This window comes from Etheostoma cragini, chromosome 18, assembly GCF_013103735.1.
Source record: "Etheostoma cragini isolate CJK2018 chromosome 18, CSU_Ecrag_1.0, whole genome shotgun sequence".
NCBI lineage: Eukaryota > Metazoa > Chordata > Actinopteri > Perciformes > Percidae > Etheostoma > Etheostoma cragini.
The window spans coordinates 13712280-13729333 of record NC_048424.1 but is presented as its reverse complement, the minus strand read 5'-3'; the positions used below and the strand labels follow the sequence as shown (position 1 = coordinate 13729333).

The 17054-nt window shown below is 41.7% G+C and overlaps 1 protein-coding gene across 2 annotated transcripts in view; it reads left to right on the top strand.

Moving 5' to 3' along the window:
* The window catches only part of tmem200a (transmembrane protein 200A), a 20723-nt gene extending 3922 nt beyond the window's left edge, over positions 1 to 16801 (top strand). Inside the window, exons 2-6 of one of the 2 annotated variants that reach the window (XR_004660485.1) lie at positions 11094 to 11228; positions 11554 to 11858; positions 11941 to 12104; positions 12689 to 13869; positions 13908 to 16801. Coding sequence is in view for 1 of the 2 variants with exons in the window: in XM_034900682.1 (XP_034756573.1) it covers positions 11101 to 11228; positions 11554 to 11858; positions 11941 to 12104; positions 12689 to 13804 (1713 nt within the window). In the remaining variant the exon portion in view is untranslated. Of the gene's footprint in view, positions 1 to 11093; positions 11229 to 11553; positions 11859 to 11940; positions 12105 to 12688 lie in introns of both variants that reach the window. The other variant, XM_034900682.1, reaches the window with a different exon arrangement.
* The last annotated feature ends 253 nt before the right edge of the window (positions 16802 to 17054 follow it).

The following is a 17054-nucleotide window of genomic DNA, read 5'->3' as shown; positions in this document are numbered from 1 at the left end:
CCTGGGAAAACACTGAGACATTCACAAGGGGGCAGAAACGGGAAAACAAACCCAACAAAAACCCCAAACCACAACACAACCAACACAAAATTTAAGAGGAGGGAGGACAACAGCAGCACTGGCGCTGGTTTTATCGGGTGATTTACAAGTGAGAGCTGATTGAAATACAAGGGGGACTCATTGAGTCACATGGCTTTTAGTGAGACATCGTTCGCTGCCAAACACTTTACGGAGAAATGCATCTGAGTTTAATTTGAGACTCATTAAAAAGCTAGGCGACATATCAGCTAATCCTCCTTCACACGCATCCAGTAACTCAATAATCCTGTTTAAAAAACCCTCTGGGAGGTAAGCACTTCCTTCAATTTGTCACTCCGAAGATTCCCAAAACGATGGGCAAGCCTCCCTACCCCACCACCGGATAATACGATTTCATCCCGTCAGAGGAAAACACTCAGGTTTATCTGATTTAAGACATTATTCCTGTCTCTGCTGAGAATGTTCTGAAGGGCAAATGAAATAAAAAGTGGTTAATGGAAAAATGTATACTAGTGGATTTAAATTATTTCTGAAGCTTTGGAGAGTGGGCCTTTAGAATCAAAACATGGACATCACAAAGGTCCCAGGACGAGACTGCTGCAGGGCAGTAGGGGACAGCTCCGGCCTAGGAATGAGTGTGGGTGATGAGGGAGTGAGAATGAGTCATTTTGCTAGAATTAACAGGTGGACACTCCAGTATACACCTCCCCCCAAAACACACACACACAAACACACACACACACACACACACACACAACCGGCACCTGGCAGGAGGATCTGATGATTCAAAGCTTAATTCAATTGAAGAGAGCTGAATTTATCAGTGTGAAGGATGCAAGACAAAAAAAAAAAACGTATGTATCATTAACATCATGAGGAAGAAAACCAAGTAAGAGGGTGAAGAGGGTGCAGGATATGACACTCGAGTGCTTGCATCAGAAAATGTGCTGCGGAAAGGTCAGCAGGAAAACACATAGTGACATATTCTCCAGACAGATGACTCACCATTGACCGTGAGTCTGTAGGAGTAAAGCAATGCACAAACACAAGCTTGCTATCTTTTTTTAAAATCTTTTGCTCATTCTTGTTCCTGTGATACAAATTCCTCCTTCCTCCTTTTTTCAACTCGGTGATCTTGTGATCACATCAAATGGACATGAAACACGTTTTCAATCAAAAAAGTCTGGGGACAGAGACCTTAGACTTTGAATATTGTGAACCCACTCAGCTATTTGAAAATGTGATATTCAAATGGTTAAAGTAGGGGGTTGGGGGGAAGCAGCAAAGAAAAAAGCAATTTGCTCATGCTGCAATAGCCGCTGCACAGGTGTTTTCACTTTTGCCTGATTAGACCTGAGAGAGAGAGTTTGTGTGTGTGTGTGTGTGTGTGCCATGTTTAGCTACATTTGTGGGGACCAAAAACTGTGAATACAGTATACTTAAGGGGACCTGACAGCTTTGTGGGGACAAAATGCTGGTCCCCATAACGTTAAAGGGCTTTTTGAGGAATAAGACTTGGTTTTAGGAGTAGGGTTAGAGTTAGGTTATGGTTAAGGTAAGGGTAAGGGTTAAGGTTAGGCATTTAGGTTTGATGGTTAAGGTTAGGGTAAGGGGCTAGGGAATGCATTATGTCAATGACTGGTCCCCACAAAGACAGCCAGACACGACTGTGTGTGTGTGTATTGACTAAGCTGAACTGTCATCTTACACATTTATATGCTATATTGCACTTGTTATGTTTACCCAATGTCAGCTAGAGCTAATTAGTTAATCCTTCAAGTCAACATTCAACACTTAAATTGAGAGAAAAAGCAGTTACATATGGCTTCCTAATACCAGCCAAGTTTCATTGGAACACAATGTAATCAAGCAGAATAAATGCAAAGACCCGGGTGTCAGTGCAGGTTAGTGTTTGATTTAGGGAATAATGAACACAGCATGCAGATATGCTTGTGCGAAGGTTAGTGACAAATTTAGGACCATATATTCCAAAACATCACGTTTAACTATAAAAACCAATCATTGCGGTAAAAAATAACACAATAAAGCACATACTGTGCAGTGATATGGAGTAAATGATGAAAGTCTTTTCCTTTTTTTATCTGTAACGCTACCTTTACTTAGCTCTGTTAGGAGGGATAATCAGCTGACAACAACATGAAGTCAAGAGAGTCATCTTTTTTTCAAATAAAACTTTTTATTTATTTTACTAAACAAAACTAAACGCAAAACCAAATTAACTATGGATGATTTTGAAATAATATACAAAATAATGGATCGCTCACAATATGGATTAGAGCAGTGGTCCCCAACCACCGGGCTCAATCAATTTGTACCGGGCCGCAGAATAAATAATTTAATTTTTCTCTGTTTTATGTATTGTCTGAGTCTTAACAATCCTTTAATTTAAATTTTTTTTAAATTTATTCTCTCGGTTACGTCTTTAGCGCCAATATTGAACCTACAAGCGGGCAAAATGATTAAGAAACAGATGTCTTTGGGAAAGTTTCTTTGCGAAGGTGAAAAGGCCCAGTGAAGAGACAGGAGAAGAGCCCTCTTCCAAGAAAAAGAAAGCTTTTAACTGACAATACCAGGAGTCCTACTTGAAATATGGATCTATCCCGGTCGGTGATTCTAACAAACCGAGCCCGCTCTGCATTGCATGCGGCTCGCTAATGAGGCAATGAAGCCTTCAAAACTGCTTCGCCACTTGGAGACCAAGCACCCTGGATTAAAAGACGAGCCCCTGGAGTATTTTTGAAAAAAAAAAACAGGAACACGATGGACAGAAGAAATCCCTGAGGGCCACCACATCAGTGAATGCAAATGCACTGAGAGCATCGTCCTTGGTGGCTAACCGTATTGCTAACGCTAAAAAGCCATTCACTATTGGTGAAGAACTGATCTTGACCTCCACTGAAGACATTTGCGAACTTTGTGAACTTCTAGGAGAGGCTGCGGTTAAAAAGATCGCACAGGTGCCTCTGTCGGCTAGCACCGTAACTCGGCGCATTGAAGACATAGCCGAACACATTGAGACACAATTGTTGGAGAGGATTAATACATCATCGTGGTACGCACTCCAGGTTAACGAATCTACAGCTGTTGAAAACAAGGCAATACTACTTGTGTATGTGGCATCTTCATCAGGAGAATGTGCATGAGGATATGGTGTGTGCACTATCGTTGCCAACCAACTCCACCGCCGCAGAACTGTTCAAGTTGCTGGATGGTTATATATCAGGAAAACTGAAATGGTCCTTTTTGTGTCGGCCTATGCACAAACGAAGCTGCAACCATGACCGGACGGCTGTCTGGGTTAACTGCTCGGATTAAAGAAGTTGCACCTGAATGTGAATCTACACATTGTATCATTCACAGGGAAATGCTGGCAAGCCGAAAAATGCCACCAGAATTGAACAGTGTATTGAAGGACATTGTTAAAGTTATTAACCACTTCAAAGAACACGCCCTTAACTCGCGCCTGTTTGAGCAACTTTGTAAGGAGATGGACGCAGAGCACAGACGCCTCCTCTTATGCACCGAAATAAGATGGTTACCCCGAGGGAAATCACTGACCAGAGTGTTTGAATTACGAGAGCCGCTGCAAAGATTTCTCTTAGAAAAGACGTCACCGCTGGCAGCACATTTCAGTGACGAGGAATGGGTCGCAAAACTGGCTTACCTGTGCAACATATTCAACCTGCTCAATGAACTCAATCTGTCACTTCAGCGGAAAATGACAACTGTCTTCAAGTTGGCTGATACAGTAGCTGCATTTAAAGCCAAATTGGATTTGTGAACAGAGGTATATTGGACATGTTTCAAACATTAGCAGGGATTTTGGGTGGGACTGAGCCTGATCTGTCATTCTCCCAGCTGGTGCACGATCACCTGTCTTTGATTTTAAAGCAGTTTGAGCGCTACTTCCCAACCACAAAAGACCCAGGAACTGGCAAGGAATGGATCTTCAACCCATTTGTCAACAAACCAGGTGACTCTACCATGTCTGTGCAAGAAGAAGATCAGCTGCTGGAGATTGCAAATGACGGCGGCCTTTAAAGTATGTTTGAGACAGCCACTCAGCCGGTGTTTTGGATTAAAGTCATGGCAGAATACCCTGAGATCGCCAACATAGCACTGAAAACCCTGTTGCCATTTCTGACATCCTATCAGTGTGAAGCGGGGTTTTCTGCAGTGACAGCAACCAAAACCAAACAACAGAGTAGACTGGACATAAGCAACACACTTCGGGTGTCATTGTCTCCCATCACTCCCAGATGGGACCGTCTCGTTGCAGAGAAACAAGCTCAGGGCTCCCATTGATTTGTCGTTATCGTGAGTTAAAACTTTCATGAAAAAAAAAATTCCTTATATTTGTTTTTCTTGCGTATCTGTATTTTATTTTGAAGGGATGTTTAAACGTTACCATAGCGATTAGAATCAGAGAGCATTAGGGCAGTGGTTGAGAGGAGTAGAAATTAGCGGGAGTAGAGTCCTAGCGGGCACAACAACATGCGAAAGCCTCAAAATTCTGACTTTAATCTTAGAATTCTGACTTTATTCTCAGAATTCTGACTTTAAACTCAGAACTCAATACATTGTTTTCATGTGGCCTTAATCCTCCTCCGTATGATCAAAATGGTCCCAATAAGAAATCCCTACGTAGAGACACACAGGCTGATAAACACTCACCCACCAACCCCATAGGATGGCGGTTCCTCCTCAAAGGTTCCCAGTGGTGGTCACCGGTGGTGGTCAGGGTTCATGTCCTTTTCTTTCTGGAAAAGCAAATATAATGACATTAGGGACTGGCAGATGTGTGGTAATCCATGTCACAGTTTTGTGTCGGATATCTCTGTGATGCCTTACTGTCACATACTGCCGGGACCATACTAATAGTGGTCTTTCATTTGGCAGCCCAGTATAACTACTCGGTACTGTTTACTTTAGGTTTGTTGGGACCTTTTTTTTTTTTTACAGCAGGAAGTAATGAAAATCTACTTAATGAAATAATACAACCTAAGATTACCCCTCACAGGAAACAGCTTTGGTAAAGTTGTGTTAATATTGTGCAGTAATGTAATAGCAGGAAGGTAAGTTTTAATTACTCCTCCATGTTAGTGTGTTTATGGCAGCTGTGGGGATATCGGCTGGTCAACAATCTGCTTTCAAAAAGCACTTGTGGGCTATTTAGTCTAAAAAATAAAACCTGGGAGGAACATAAAGGCAATCAGGGACATTAAAAAAGGGATCACATGAACTTCTTCCACTAAAGGTTAATGTGTTTTTTTGTAAGAAACACACTAAGAGGATTTCCAAAGAATGTTTTCTATTTGTCACAGCATTTCCCCCGGCACACATTTGGTAAAGTGATCTACTGATTGATGTAATATAAAGTGCACACAATTTGTAGTTAATGGGCTGAAACATGCAAAACAGTAAAGTCCTTTGACAGACATAAAGCATTGGTCTTTAGACAGTTAGTCCCCTATCCAATCCTATACTATACTATAATATACTATATTCTGCTAGATTGTATATATTCAAGACTTTCAGCAAACCTTTAATTTATAAGTTTAAAAATGAGGACATTTCCAATGTGTTCCACTATCATTTTTTTGTAGGGTAATGTGCAGGAAAACTATTTCAAATTGTTTGTACATGGTCAAGAATATTTTGAGTAGTAATCCATTACGCTTCTCAGCAAACCTATTATGGAAACAGACTGATCAAATCAGCACTTCTTTGCTGACAGTTTATTTGATAGGTGTATAAAATGTGAAAATTTGTGTTGGATAGCAAGTTTTTCTTTGTACCGGTACCGTAATGCCACGAAGAGACGCGCATCAAAATCAGAGCATGGCTCACCTTAAGCAACACTAGAGAACTTTTTCTAACTAAAATTTTAGTGGTCATCAACTCGTAACAAGTGTGAACAAACAGTGTGCTGCTCTCTATCAGCTATAACCACACTGTGCAAGTTTGCCAGATCGGGTAGCGGATCTGTAGTCCCAATGAGACATACTGGGACAATTCCACTTCCAACCTGTAGGGGGACGGAAGCTGGAAAAGTTTTCTAGTGTTGCTTTAACCGGAGTGTTCTATGGTTCTGCTCTGTTTGTCTCATTTGTCCCATGTCCCTGTACCTGCCGCGATGTTATCAGTTGTTGCACACCTCTCTCTCTAATTTTTCCTCTCTCTCAACCCTTTACAGAAAAACAGCTGATCTCAATTCAATTCAAAGGGGCTTTTTTGGCTCGGGAAACAGACGTTTACATTGCCAAAGCACCTGTGAAAAAAATGAAAATGAAAAATAAATAAACTGTGCTTTTTAGCATAAAGTGTAAAAACAGCTGTATAACATTGTAATCAATTACATTAATGAACTGCCAGTTGCATGAGTTTCACTGTCAATATGTGAGAGTTACCAGCCCTGACTCATGCAGGTAATTTCCAGCAGACTTGGCAAGAGAACAGAAAGTAAACAACCTTTCTATATTCTGAACATTTGCCAAATCTACTAAAAGTACAAAGTACTAATTAGTAAGTAAGATAAAAGTACTAGTGTTGTTTGGTCTTTGACTCCCATCCGATTTTCTTAGCTGCAGCAGCAGGGTGTCTGTCTTTTAAATCCAGCTCAGGAGGGAAAAAAGAACCACTGGCACATTTATGAGAGCGATTTGGCCTTAGTTAACCTTACCGGTACAGTTTATGAAACACAAACAAAACCACATTGTAAGTATAATGGGAGACATAATGGATGATCATTGTTCTCTCACTACCACACTCCATTTTCATCTTCCTGCTCATTCCTCTCTCATTACATTGCTCCTCGATGCTTTCCTTCTCACTCCATCTGTGTCCATATTAGATGCCTTTGTCCATGTTGTGTTAGCTACAGTTCACTGAGTTGACGTATTTGAGACTAACTTTTCTCGGCGTGGAGTTTGTTACTTGTAGTTTAAAGCACCTCCTCTATTCTCTCTCTCTACCCGTCTTCCCACTTTGGATGTCTTCCTCTGATTCTGTCACTTCTGCTCCTCTTATCTTTCTATCCCACCCGTGCTTTTCTTTTTCCTCTTCCACACTCTCCATCATTTTCTCTCTAATGTGTGGAGAATTGTAGAGCTGCAGCACAAATTACGTAGATGAAGATGTGATTAACACGTAAATGTTGGGTGTAAAAAAAAAGGAAGCACCTTCATGTTGCTCTCATCCTCTCTTCATGTGGGGTCTCTCCCTTTCACTACCTCCTCTTCTCATTTCATCAAACTTGCAAATCCCTCCCCTCTCTCCCCAGTTCTACTCTTAAGAATACTCAACCATGTGCTGTGACCTAAAGGTTGGTTTTTGCCCAAAATATAAATCTAAATTACACATGAGAAACGCACCCTTGTTAAAAGGATTGTGTGTATTATGATATACCTGTCATTCCTGTTCACACAGCTGGTAGTTGCTATAGAAACATGTCACCTAGCAGCAGCACATGTAGTTGCTATAGGGACAGTACATCACGTGACATCACCTATAGATAACATCACAGAGGAAGTGATATGTAATGAGGAAATTTCTACTCTGAAAGTTAGAGTCTATAAATGTTAACGGAACACATCTGCTGCCTGATGCGTGAGGTACGTTATTTCAGTGGTTTTGTTGCCTAACAGTGAGTTTTTGCACAGATTAACAGCAGGAGCAATTCATTAGTAAAGTGATTACACCAAGGCTAAGTCATGATTTATTAAACAATAATTTAGGAAGCTGCTAATTAAGGCAGCGATGTGGAAAAGGGAGTGGTGGATTTCACATTTATTTATAATTTGTTTATGATATGAGGTGGAGAAAACTACAATTTATATTCATATAGTCTATGTGTGATCATTGTGATTAACAGAGCCACAAATGGGCTATTAGGTGTTGAGCATAAGTAACTGAATATTAACTTGTCGTTTTCTGGGGGTCCCTGCCCAGGTCACGCCCATTCTCCACTGTAGAAAGCCTTGTTGAGTCTGAGTCTGAGTGCTTTCCGTAAGGCTGCCGGTGTGTCTGCTACTGCAGAATTTTGTTCTGTCATTTTAACAAGGCAGTAGTAAGAAACTGCTCCTGCCTTGTTAAAATGACAGATACACTTGGCTTGTTTTCTGCTTCTATCCTGTCATCACTGGCACTTATTGCCAGGCCTTTCTTTTACACTCATCATGTAACCTTGTCTCCTTCAAAATAGTTTTTACCATTGTTGTTAACTGTTCAGCTTTTTGTTCCGGATTTCAGTTTCTGGTCATGACTTAGACACCATTTCCCTCTCTCCTGTCTCTTCCTCTATCCTTCCCTTGCACTCATATCCATCCCTTTCTCGTCTCTCAGTAAACAGAGGGAATCTCTCCCCCTGCTCTTGAAAAATTGTGTGGGTTCCTATTTGACGCACACCAAGGAGCGAAAGGAGCAAATCAAGTAGAGAGAAAACAGAAAAACCAGAGAAACAAGGCTGGTTGTGTTTGTCCTTGTGTGATTCACCATCTGTGTTAGCAGCACTTTCCTACAGCAGTATGACCAATGAGATGATTGACATGAAAAATACATTAAGATGTGAGAAGGAGAAAAGAGGGTAGGAGGAGAGAACGTCTGGTCCTGTGTGTGATTCACAGTTACTTTCAATATTAAAAGCTTTGTTGCTTTGAGATATGTAAAAGAAAAGGAAAGGAGAAAGGAGTGTGACCAAATAAAAGAAAATTAAAATTAAAAACAGATTAAAATAGATTTGAGGAGAGAGAGGCTGGGGGGGGGGGGGGGAGCAAGACAAACAGAGAGAGATGAGATGAGACAGTCAGCTATAGGGTGGAGGAAAAGGAGATAAATGAGGACAAAACATTATTCAGGGTCACAACCAGAATGCATTAGCACACAGACTGAAAGTGAGAATGAAAGAAAGATGAAGGGAGATAGAATTACAAACTACAGATTTACACTCCATTCTTGGAGGAAGACAGAGAGACAGAGAGAGATGCGAAAGCAAGGAGGAAGGGAGAAATTAGAAAATAGACAGACAAAGGTCACGGGTGTGTTCTTGTTCCCATGCTAAATCGGTTTATCTTCTCGTACCCTACACACAGACATCAGGCAGGCACAGAAAAACTGGTAACCAAATAAATACCTCAGAACAACTTTGTTACTTACATGTTATTACAGTATTTTGTCTTTGAAAAAAGCACAACCTATTATTAATCACCAACACCTACAGTGAAAACAATCCGTGCGCGTAAGCCTGTGACGCATATAGCCTGTAAAGCGCAGATACGTACATGTACGCACATCTGGCCATTCATACAGGATGCGTATTTGTCCGAGTGAGTGGGGAAAACTTAACAATACCAACGTCTCTTTGTGCCTTGTCTTTCCGTCATCAAGCATGGCCCAAATAACCACTAAATAATTGTACATCAATTTGACCAAACGCTGTTGTGTCTGGGTTCATTATACATCATCTGGGGGCACACACAGCTTGGTGAATTTCACTGCCCACGGCGTCAATCATGTTTGTCCTTCATTTCTGATTCAGGAGTCAGGGGAATCTCAATGCTGGTAGGCTTTTGCGACACAGCGTGACGCGGATTGAGAATGGCCAAAACATTCTGTTGCCATGTTTGCATTGACCTTGTATGTAACTGAGCAACATGAAAGATTTGTTTCGAGTTTAGTGTGAATACACCATAAGTACGTTAAGTGTGTGTGGGAGCGAGAAAATTATGCAAACTGTCATGTGAAGGTGGTGCTTAAACTGAAGGTGGTGATTCAATCTTACCAGGATATGGCACCTGACACCTTAACTGGTGTGGATTACTGTGGTGACTGTTAGTTCCATATTTTGACCCCAAAATGTTAAAGTTCAAGAGCAGAAGTAAGGAAATGGCACCAAAAAAAAAAAGCAATGAAATGAGCTCCCTTTGACAGAATTTGATCTGAAGAGGATTACTTGAAATTGCCATCCACCTTGGATATTCAAAATCAGATTTATTCCATTTAATCTTCTTATTGCTAAACAGGACAGTGCTAATGTTCACGTGAGCCCAGATTAACAGGCATTTAGTAACCAAATGATTCTTCCAGAATAAGCCTGTTTGTTTTAAACCCTTTTCCCTTTAAAAACTATTAATAGACATCTGAGCAGTTGGTGAGCAGAGAGACTGTGATTCATTTGAATATTATGTCATAACTGCAGGACTGTATTTCCAATTTATTAACTGCCACAGCAACGTAAATAGTGACAACAATGCCAACAATAAAAATACAAAAGATGGATTTGAATTCAAATAAATTCAATAATTATCCAAGATTTTATTTTAAAACCCAAGCCATGTGTCTAAATATCTTATTTTGTTTACTGAGTTTCTCTCTCATACACACAGGGAGAAAGCAGTCAACAAACCTCCTGAAGGCGTAAATGTTTGACTACACATACATAGCACAGCCCTGCACATGTTGTCCAGTGCTGACAGCCAACAACAATAACATCACAGTGTAAAACAGTGGCGATTGTACCAGGTGTGCACATTTTTGTGTGCTTACATCTGTATCACTGCTAAACCGTCAAACAGCATTTGTCAAACTTGAAAAGACGCTGAAAGTTGAACACACTTTCCCTGTAAAAGTCTCTAAAACTGCCACCTACTGTACAGGCATTGTTCCAGAAGTCACTGCTGTACGTGAGGCGTCACGCTTGCATAAACAAAGACGACAAATAATCCTGCTCAATCGTGGGAGATACTGCACGTGCACCTCATCTATTCAGAGTCTGGCAGACGTTGGCTGAGCTGAAATACATATGTGCATCCATACACCTGTTTTTAGAAAAGTTTGTTGTTGGTAATCATTTTTATTTTGAATGTATGTACTATGCCTTTATCAAATAGATGTTTCCCGTTTTTTCCAGTTGCATCTTTTTGTGCTCTGCATCAGTGGTTGTTTAGTCACAGGGTACAAACGTGCACACACAAGATGCTGGATGTACAGTACATGTTTAATGTATTACTAATATGCTGCTGCATGTGTATCCACAGGTTAAGTATGACTGCAGCAGCAGGTGTGCTAACAGGCTTGGCTAAGCTAAAACGCCAAGACTCCGCCCGCTCCCAGCACCGGCCCTTACCTACAGCGCCGGGCCTGGGAAACTCGGCCTCAGAAGCTGCACCCAGGTAATTATCTTAGTCTTCTTTTCATAATTTCAATATTAATACAAAGATTACTAGAACCTTTGTAAATGAGCTTTTTATCAACTAATTTGGGCAACAGGAGACTTGTAGCAGTTTATTGGATGTGATTAATGAGTGACACTGGTGTTAATGTTACAAAAAGTCAGCATTGACTGTTAACAAAAAAACAAGTGTGTGCAAGGTGTTACGGTCCATGCAAAGGCTCTGCAATCTCTATACACTTTTAGTATGGTGGATGTAATGATGCCACTAAATAAATGTCTCCAAAACTATAATTTTCTTTTTTCTTTCCATGCTTTTCATTTAGAAAGCGGAAGCGACGCACCGATGTTGTAGTAGTACGTGGTAGGCTCCGCCTCTACTCCGCCTCCGGGTTTTTCCTCCTCCTTGGACTGGTCATCTTGGCCGTAGGGATCGGCATGGCGACGCTGGGTTACTGGCCGCACGGTGAAACCATGTCCTCGGCCAGATTGCCGGCCGGTGGAGGATCTAAGACAGCAACTGCTGTACGAACATCTGGAGGAACATCTGCCACAGGAGAAGGAAACAGAGTCATGGTGGCCGTCACAGACAAGGACGTGGAAAACTCCAGCACGAGTCCTAATGTGCAAGGCAAGTGAGCACACTTTTTTCTGCTCCATTGTTTATAAATTCAAATTCCTTATATTGAATGGCTCCTACGCTCTGCATGTAGGCACGCCCTCCACGCAAACCGGAGGCGCTCTGACACGGTTCCTGGAACAGCATCGTCACTCTGAGAGGATGAAGATGTTCGGGCCCTTCACAATGGGCATTGGGATTTTCATCTTTATCTGTGCTAATGCCATTCTTCATGAAAACAGAGACAGAGAAACTAAGGTAGGTAGTAGAAATGAAATACTTGAGTTGCAAGTGGATTTTGAGGGTCTACATGCTAGCCAATAAACTGCAAAAGGACAAGCTTATATATTGTCTTGCCACGTTGGAAACACTGATATGTGCAGAGATCGGATGTACAAAAGGTTATGAAAGGCAAAACAAACAGGTTTTTCCATTCTTAAAACCTGAGTAAATAAAATATGTGGTCATAATATTCCTTCCCAACACTGTATTCTGATTTCAGTTCTTCCTCCGCTCTCTACAAAACGAGGGGCATGCACAGTGCAGTCATCCATATTCATTATCTCTACCAACATGCACATCATATTTCTGCCAACCTCATAACATCCCTAGCTCTGCAATTTCCTTCTGATCACATTTCCTCTTCTCTTGTGCCCTCTCTTTTTCTTCCATGATTCGATTAATCCCCCTACAGGTAATCCATGGGAGAAACATGGATTACAGGTCACAACCATCCAGCATACAAACCCCTTTAAAAGAATATGTAACATACTCTCAGCTCATCCAAACATGAATACTTATGCTACGACATGTACTACTAATATTTTTCTCTTCTGCAATAGATAATCCACATGAGAGACATGTACTCCACCGTCATTGACATCCATCGCCTCAGGCAGAGAGAGCAAAAACAACACCATCACCGCAACAGCACCTATGCAAGAGAAGTTGGGGATCTTCGAGCCTTTGGAGCTGATAACGCAGCCCGGTTGGCCAGCAACTCTCCCCTGGCGTTTTCCTCTCGTGCCGGAGGGGGAGGGTCTACAGAAGAAGAGGAGGTGCTGTTAGGGGATGAGGAGTTTCACAGACACAGGGGGCAGGCTAAACTGGATTGTAGCTTTGCGGGACTGCTGGCGCCGCTCTACAAGGATCGCCCCTTCTACGGCCCGGGCCTCGGCCTGGCTCGCTCGGATTCAGTACGCCACCAGTGGTTGGTGGACGGAGATAGGGGGAAGGATGGACACCATGCACGCTCTATTGTTTCGTCCTCCATATCTGCACTTACTCTCCCTGTTATAAAACTCAACAACTGTGTTATTGACGAGCCGGAGATGGAGGCGATTACTGAGGAGGAGAGAGGAGGAGAGAGGAGAGGCGGGCATTCGTCTCAGCATCTGAGCTCCATGGAGTCTCTGGTGGTTCCTGTACCATCTGTTACCAAGGCCTCCAAACCACCAAGCTTACATCGGAGTAACTCGGCATCCTCTTCCTCTCACTGCTCCTCTGTCTCCTCTTGCTCCCTTTCCCTTGCTCCCTCCTCTACCTCAGGCTGCTGGCTTTCCCCAGGAGCAGCAAGGAGTGACTTTGGCTCCAACTCCTCCTTGCACATGCTCGGAAGCCACTCCAAATCTCTGGACCTGGAGCGTAGGCCGAGCATGCTCAGCGTGCACCCCGAGCAGCGCAAGCACCCCAGCTGGCCCCGCCTCGACCGTAGCAACAGCAGCTGTAGTAACAGTGGCAATCGGGGCAGCAGTAAAGGCTACATGCGGCTGGAGGACAGGGAAAGCGAGCAAGGGGAGCGGCTGTTAGATGCGTCTATGTCTGTTACAGACAGGCGTGACTACAGTAAGCGGGAGAAGCTGTTAATGATATCTAGGTCGCATAATAATCTGAGTTTTGAGCATGACGAGTTCAACAGCAGGACACTGAAGAGGGGCAGCTCTGAGACTCGATTCTGAAGACGCTTAACTAAAGGTTGAACTACAGATCTGTAAATTGCTCTCCAGACAGTATGAGTGTACAGTGCATTTTTGTCTGGGGAAAACGAATGAAACAGCTGCACCCGGGAGAGTGGAAACTTTAACGTGGTTTCAAAGAAACTTTGAGCAGCAGTAGTGAGTCATGGACCATCTTGCGCAGTAGAAGGTTCAGGGACGCTGAACGCCTGCTGTACCAGGTCCAGTGGTGCTGTTCCATATTTGACCCTGACCTGTGAGCTCTGTTGAGTGAAGCGGTCCCTACAGGGATCAAGGAAAAAATAAATCACATCATCAGTCTACTTGATAGTGTTAAATGCTTTCATTCCAGCGGCTGTTGGTGAAATCAAGGACACACTGGAGGTGCTTTGAGTTAGTTTTACCCTCCACAGGTGGCAGTTGACACAAAGCCAAATCTTTTTTAATAATGTCACAAGGTACAACCTGATAAATAAGCAAGGACAGTTAAATATCAGAATACAAGGACCTTTGAAAACAAAGCTACCAAATGCTTAATACGGTTATGTATAGACGCACTGAGGCTTATAATGACCATTTTCAACTGATCTACTGGTCTCGACACAAAAACAGATATGAAAACTTGACTCAACCAGAATCAGCTTGTAACCAATAGCCTGGTGTAAACCCATCAAAGAACACGTAATGGTCTACTGCACTGACTCTAAAAGACATGTATTAGTACTACAGTATTTGCTTATAACATGGTTCATGTGAGCCTGGGAAAACCCTGACAAACTTTCAGCAATTTTGAGATTTGCTGTGGAAGTCAGTCTGGCCAAGAGCCAACTCAAGCCCATTTAAAAAATTTTCAAATCCAGGCACCAATCACATTTTGAGGCAGGCTTTACACGATGACGATAGTGCAGCGACGGCAAGCAGTTTTTTTTTAACATTCAACATGACGGCTACTGAAGCGCAGCAACCCGTTGCTACCGCAGTCGCTGCTATGTCACCAGAATCGTTGGTCTGATTGGTTGAAGGACTATCCAGTTGCGCTCAGAGACATTTGAGTGGCGTCCGTTGGTGACGCCCCTTTGGAAATGAGCTGTGAATGAACGTGGCCCGGAACCACTCTCAGTTACAACTGAGAAGGGTCTAGTGTCAACCAGGCAAGCTTTGATGTATGTATGTATTTGTGTGTCTGTTTGATCCTCAGATCGTAGCAGATGTAGAGACAGGTCATAGGTCACACAGGTCAAACAAAACCAGTTACTATAACGTACAGCACAGATACAGTATGAGTTTAATCAAGATGCTGCAGGCTGCAAAATACAATAACGGAGTCAATGTTGCCCTTGCTGCCCTTTCCCCAAGAACTATAGTAGCCTAAGAAGTTTTGTTTGTCTGCAAGAAATGTAACAAAAAGTACCAATCTCCGTCTATGGCTTTGCCAGAGGCATCTTGAGTTTATTTCTTACTAGAAAAGATCATGATTGACTTCCCTCAGGATATCACACTGTCTAAGTTGATACTTTTTTAGAGCTATTCACAAAGCTGTTGACTGTATTAGAGAAAGCCCTAATATTTGAATATTTATAGACTTAAGTACAAAGTATGATAAATTCAGGTGGTAATCAATTATTATTGTCATAAGTTTAGTTTAGTATTTTGATAAATCCATTCTCTATTACATGCTAAAATGTATGACTAATAGTCACTTTTGAGGTACTTGTACTTGTTAAATTCAGTGACAACTGAATAAGAGAATTGTCATTGATTCATTTCAAGTCAATCAACAATGTGTTTACTCTGCACTATTGAAAAAACAATATTTGAAACAAAAATCTGTATAAATGAGAGTAATTTACTGCCACTTCCACTACTATGTACACATTTATCTTTTACTATATGTATTAACTATGTGTATAAACCCAGGAAGCCGTAATTTGTAAAGTCCAACTGAAGTTTTCTTGTCTGTTGTTGATATCTGCTTTTAAGCAACGACACACATTTGCTTTCCTGCTAAAATTTCCTTCTTATCTAACCTACAAAGTTGAAAATACATATCTGGCGACCAAACAAACATTCACCAAGCAAAAGTGCACTGCTAACATTGGTTAGCTAGTTAGCTGCTCAGCTGCAGCACATTAAAAAGCATGTAGAAGTACCTGCAAACAGAACTTTGGTCTGGTTAGATGCTGGTTTAACACCGTCTGCACACAACATGTACAATTACAGAACAACTTTATCCCTACGGTGTAATACCGGCACTCTGGCGGCCTGCAAGCTGCTGTCAATCAAACAATGACACACCTCTCCAGCTGGCTGAGACAAAAAGGAGCATTTCTGTTATTTCCTCCAAGACCTTAAAAAACAAGACAAAAAAAACTATAAACAATGCATAAAAAAAACTAATTTTGACATTAGATATTTGACTGCAAAAAGGAATTACCAAATGTAATTTCAGTTGGACTTTAAAATGCAAGCCATGCTGCTTTCTTCTACAGTTGCCTTTGGCACATCTTGTGTTGCTTTTTATTTAATTATAATCTTTGGGACAGTATTCACCACGCGATGATGACGATTGCAGGTTTGAATTCAGGAATTCAGCTACTGAGCAACATAGTAATAATGTCTCAGCTTATTTTGTTTTTAACATGTTGACAAGGTGAGTTTTCCCAAACTGAACGTGTGAAGACATTTCTCCTGTCTGTCTTTAGTATAGGAGCTGATACTGTATGATGCCTTCGTGTTGCTCAATATCTCTGTTTCAGGTTCTGTTTGGTTTGTCAGCTACCTTAAAGACACTGTCATTTTTTTTAACACATTTATCAATGTTGTTCAAACCTCTTTTGTCATACATTTAATGCACCACATAAACGATAAAACTTCAACACAACGTGTTTTGAACAAAAAGAGCCCTTTCTAATAGTGCAGGAATTGGACTAGAGAGCTTCATTAACTGGTTCCCAGCAGTTTTTGGGTCAACGTTCAAAATAAATAGTATTTTCACTGAAAGGTTGTTTTTGTCCCAATGAGTGTGTTTGACCAATACCATTACCATACCAGGAGCTCTTATCAGGGGTCAGTGAGAGGACACACACATACACACACAAACACACGTCTGAACCTACATCAAAACACCACTTCCCAAATACATGACGTATTCCTCCTCTCTTTCGTCCTCCTCCTCTCTTCATCCCCTGCTTGACAAAATAATAAGTAAAGGTCTGTATGAGTCATTGAAAATTACCCTATGCTCCACAGCTCT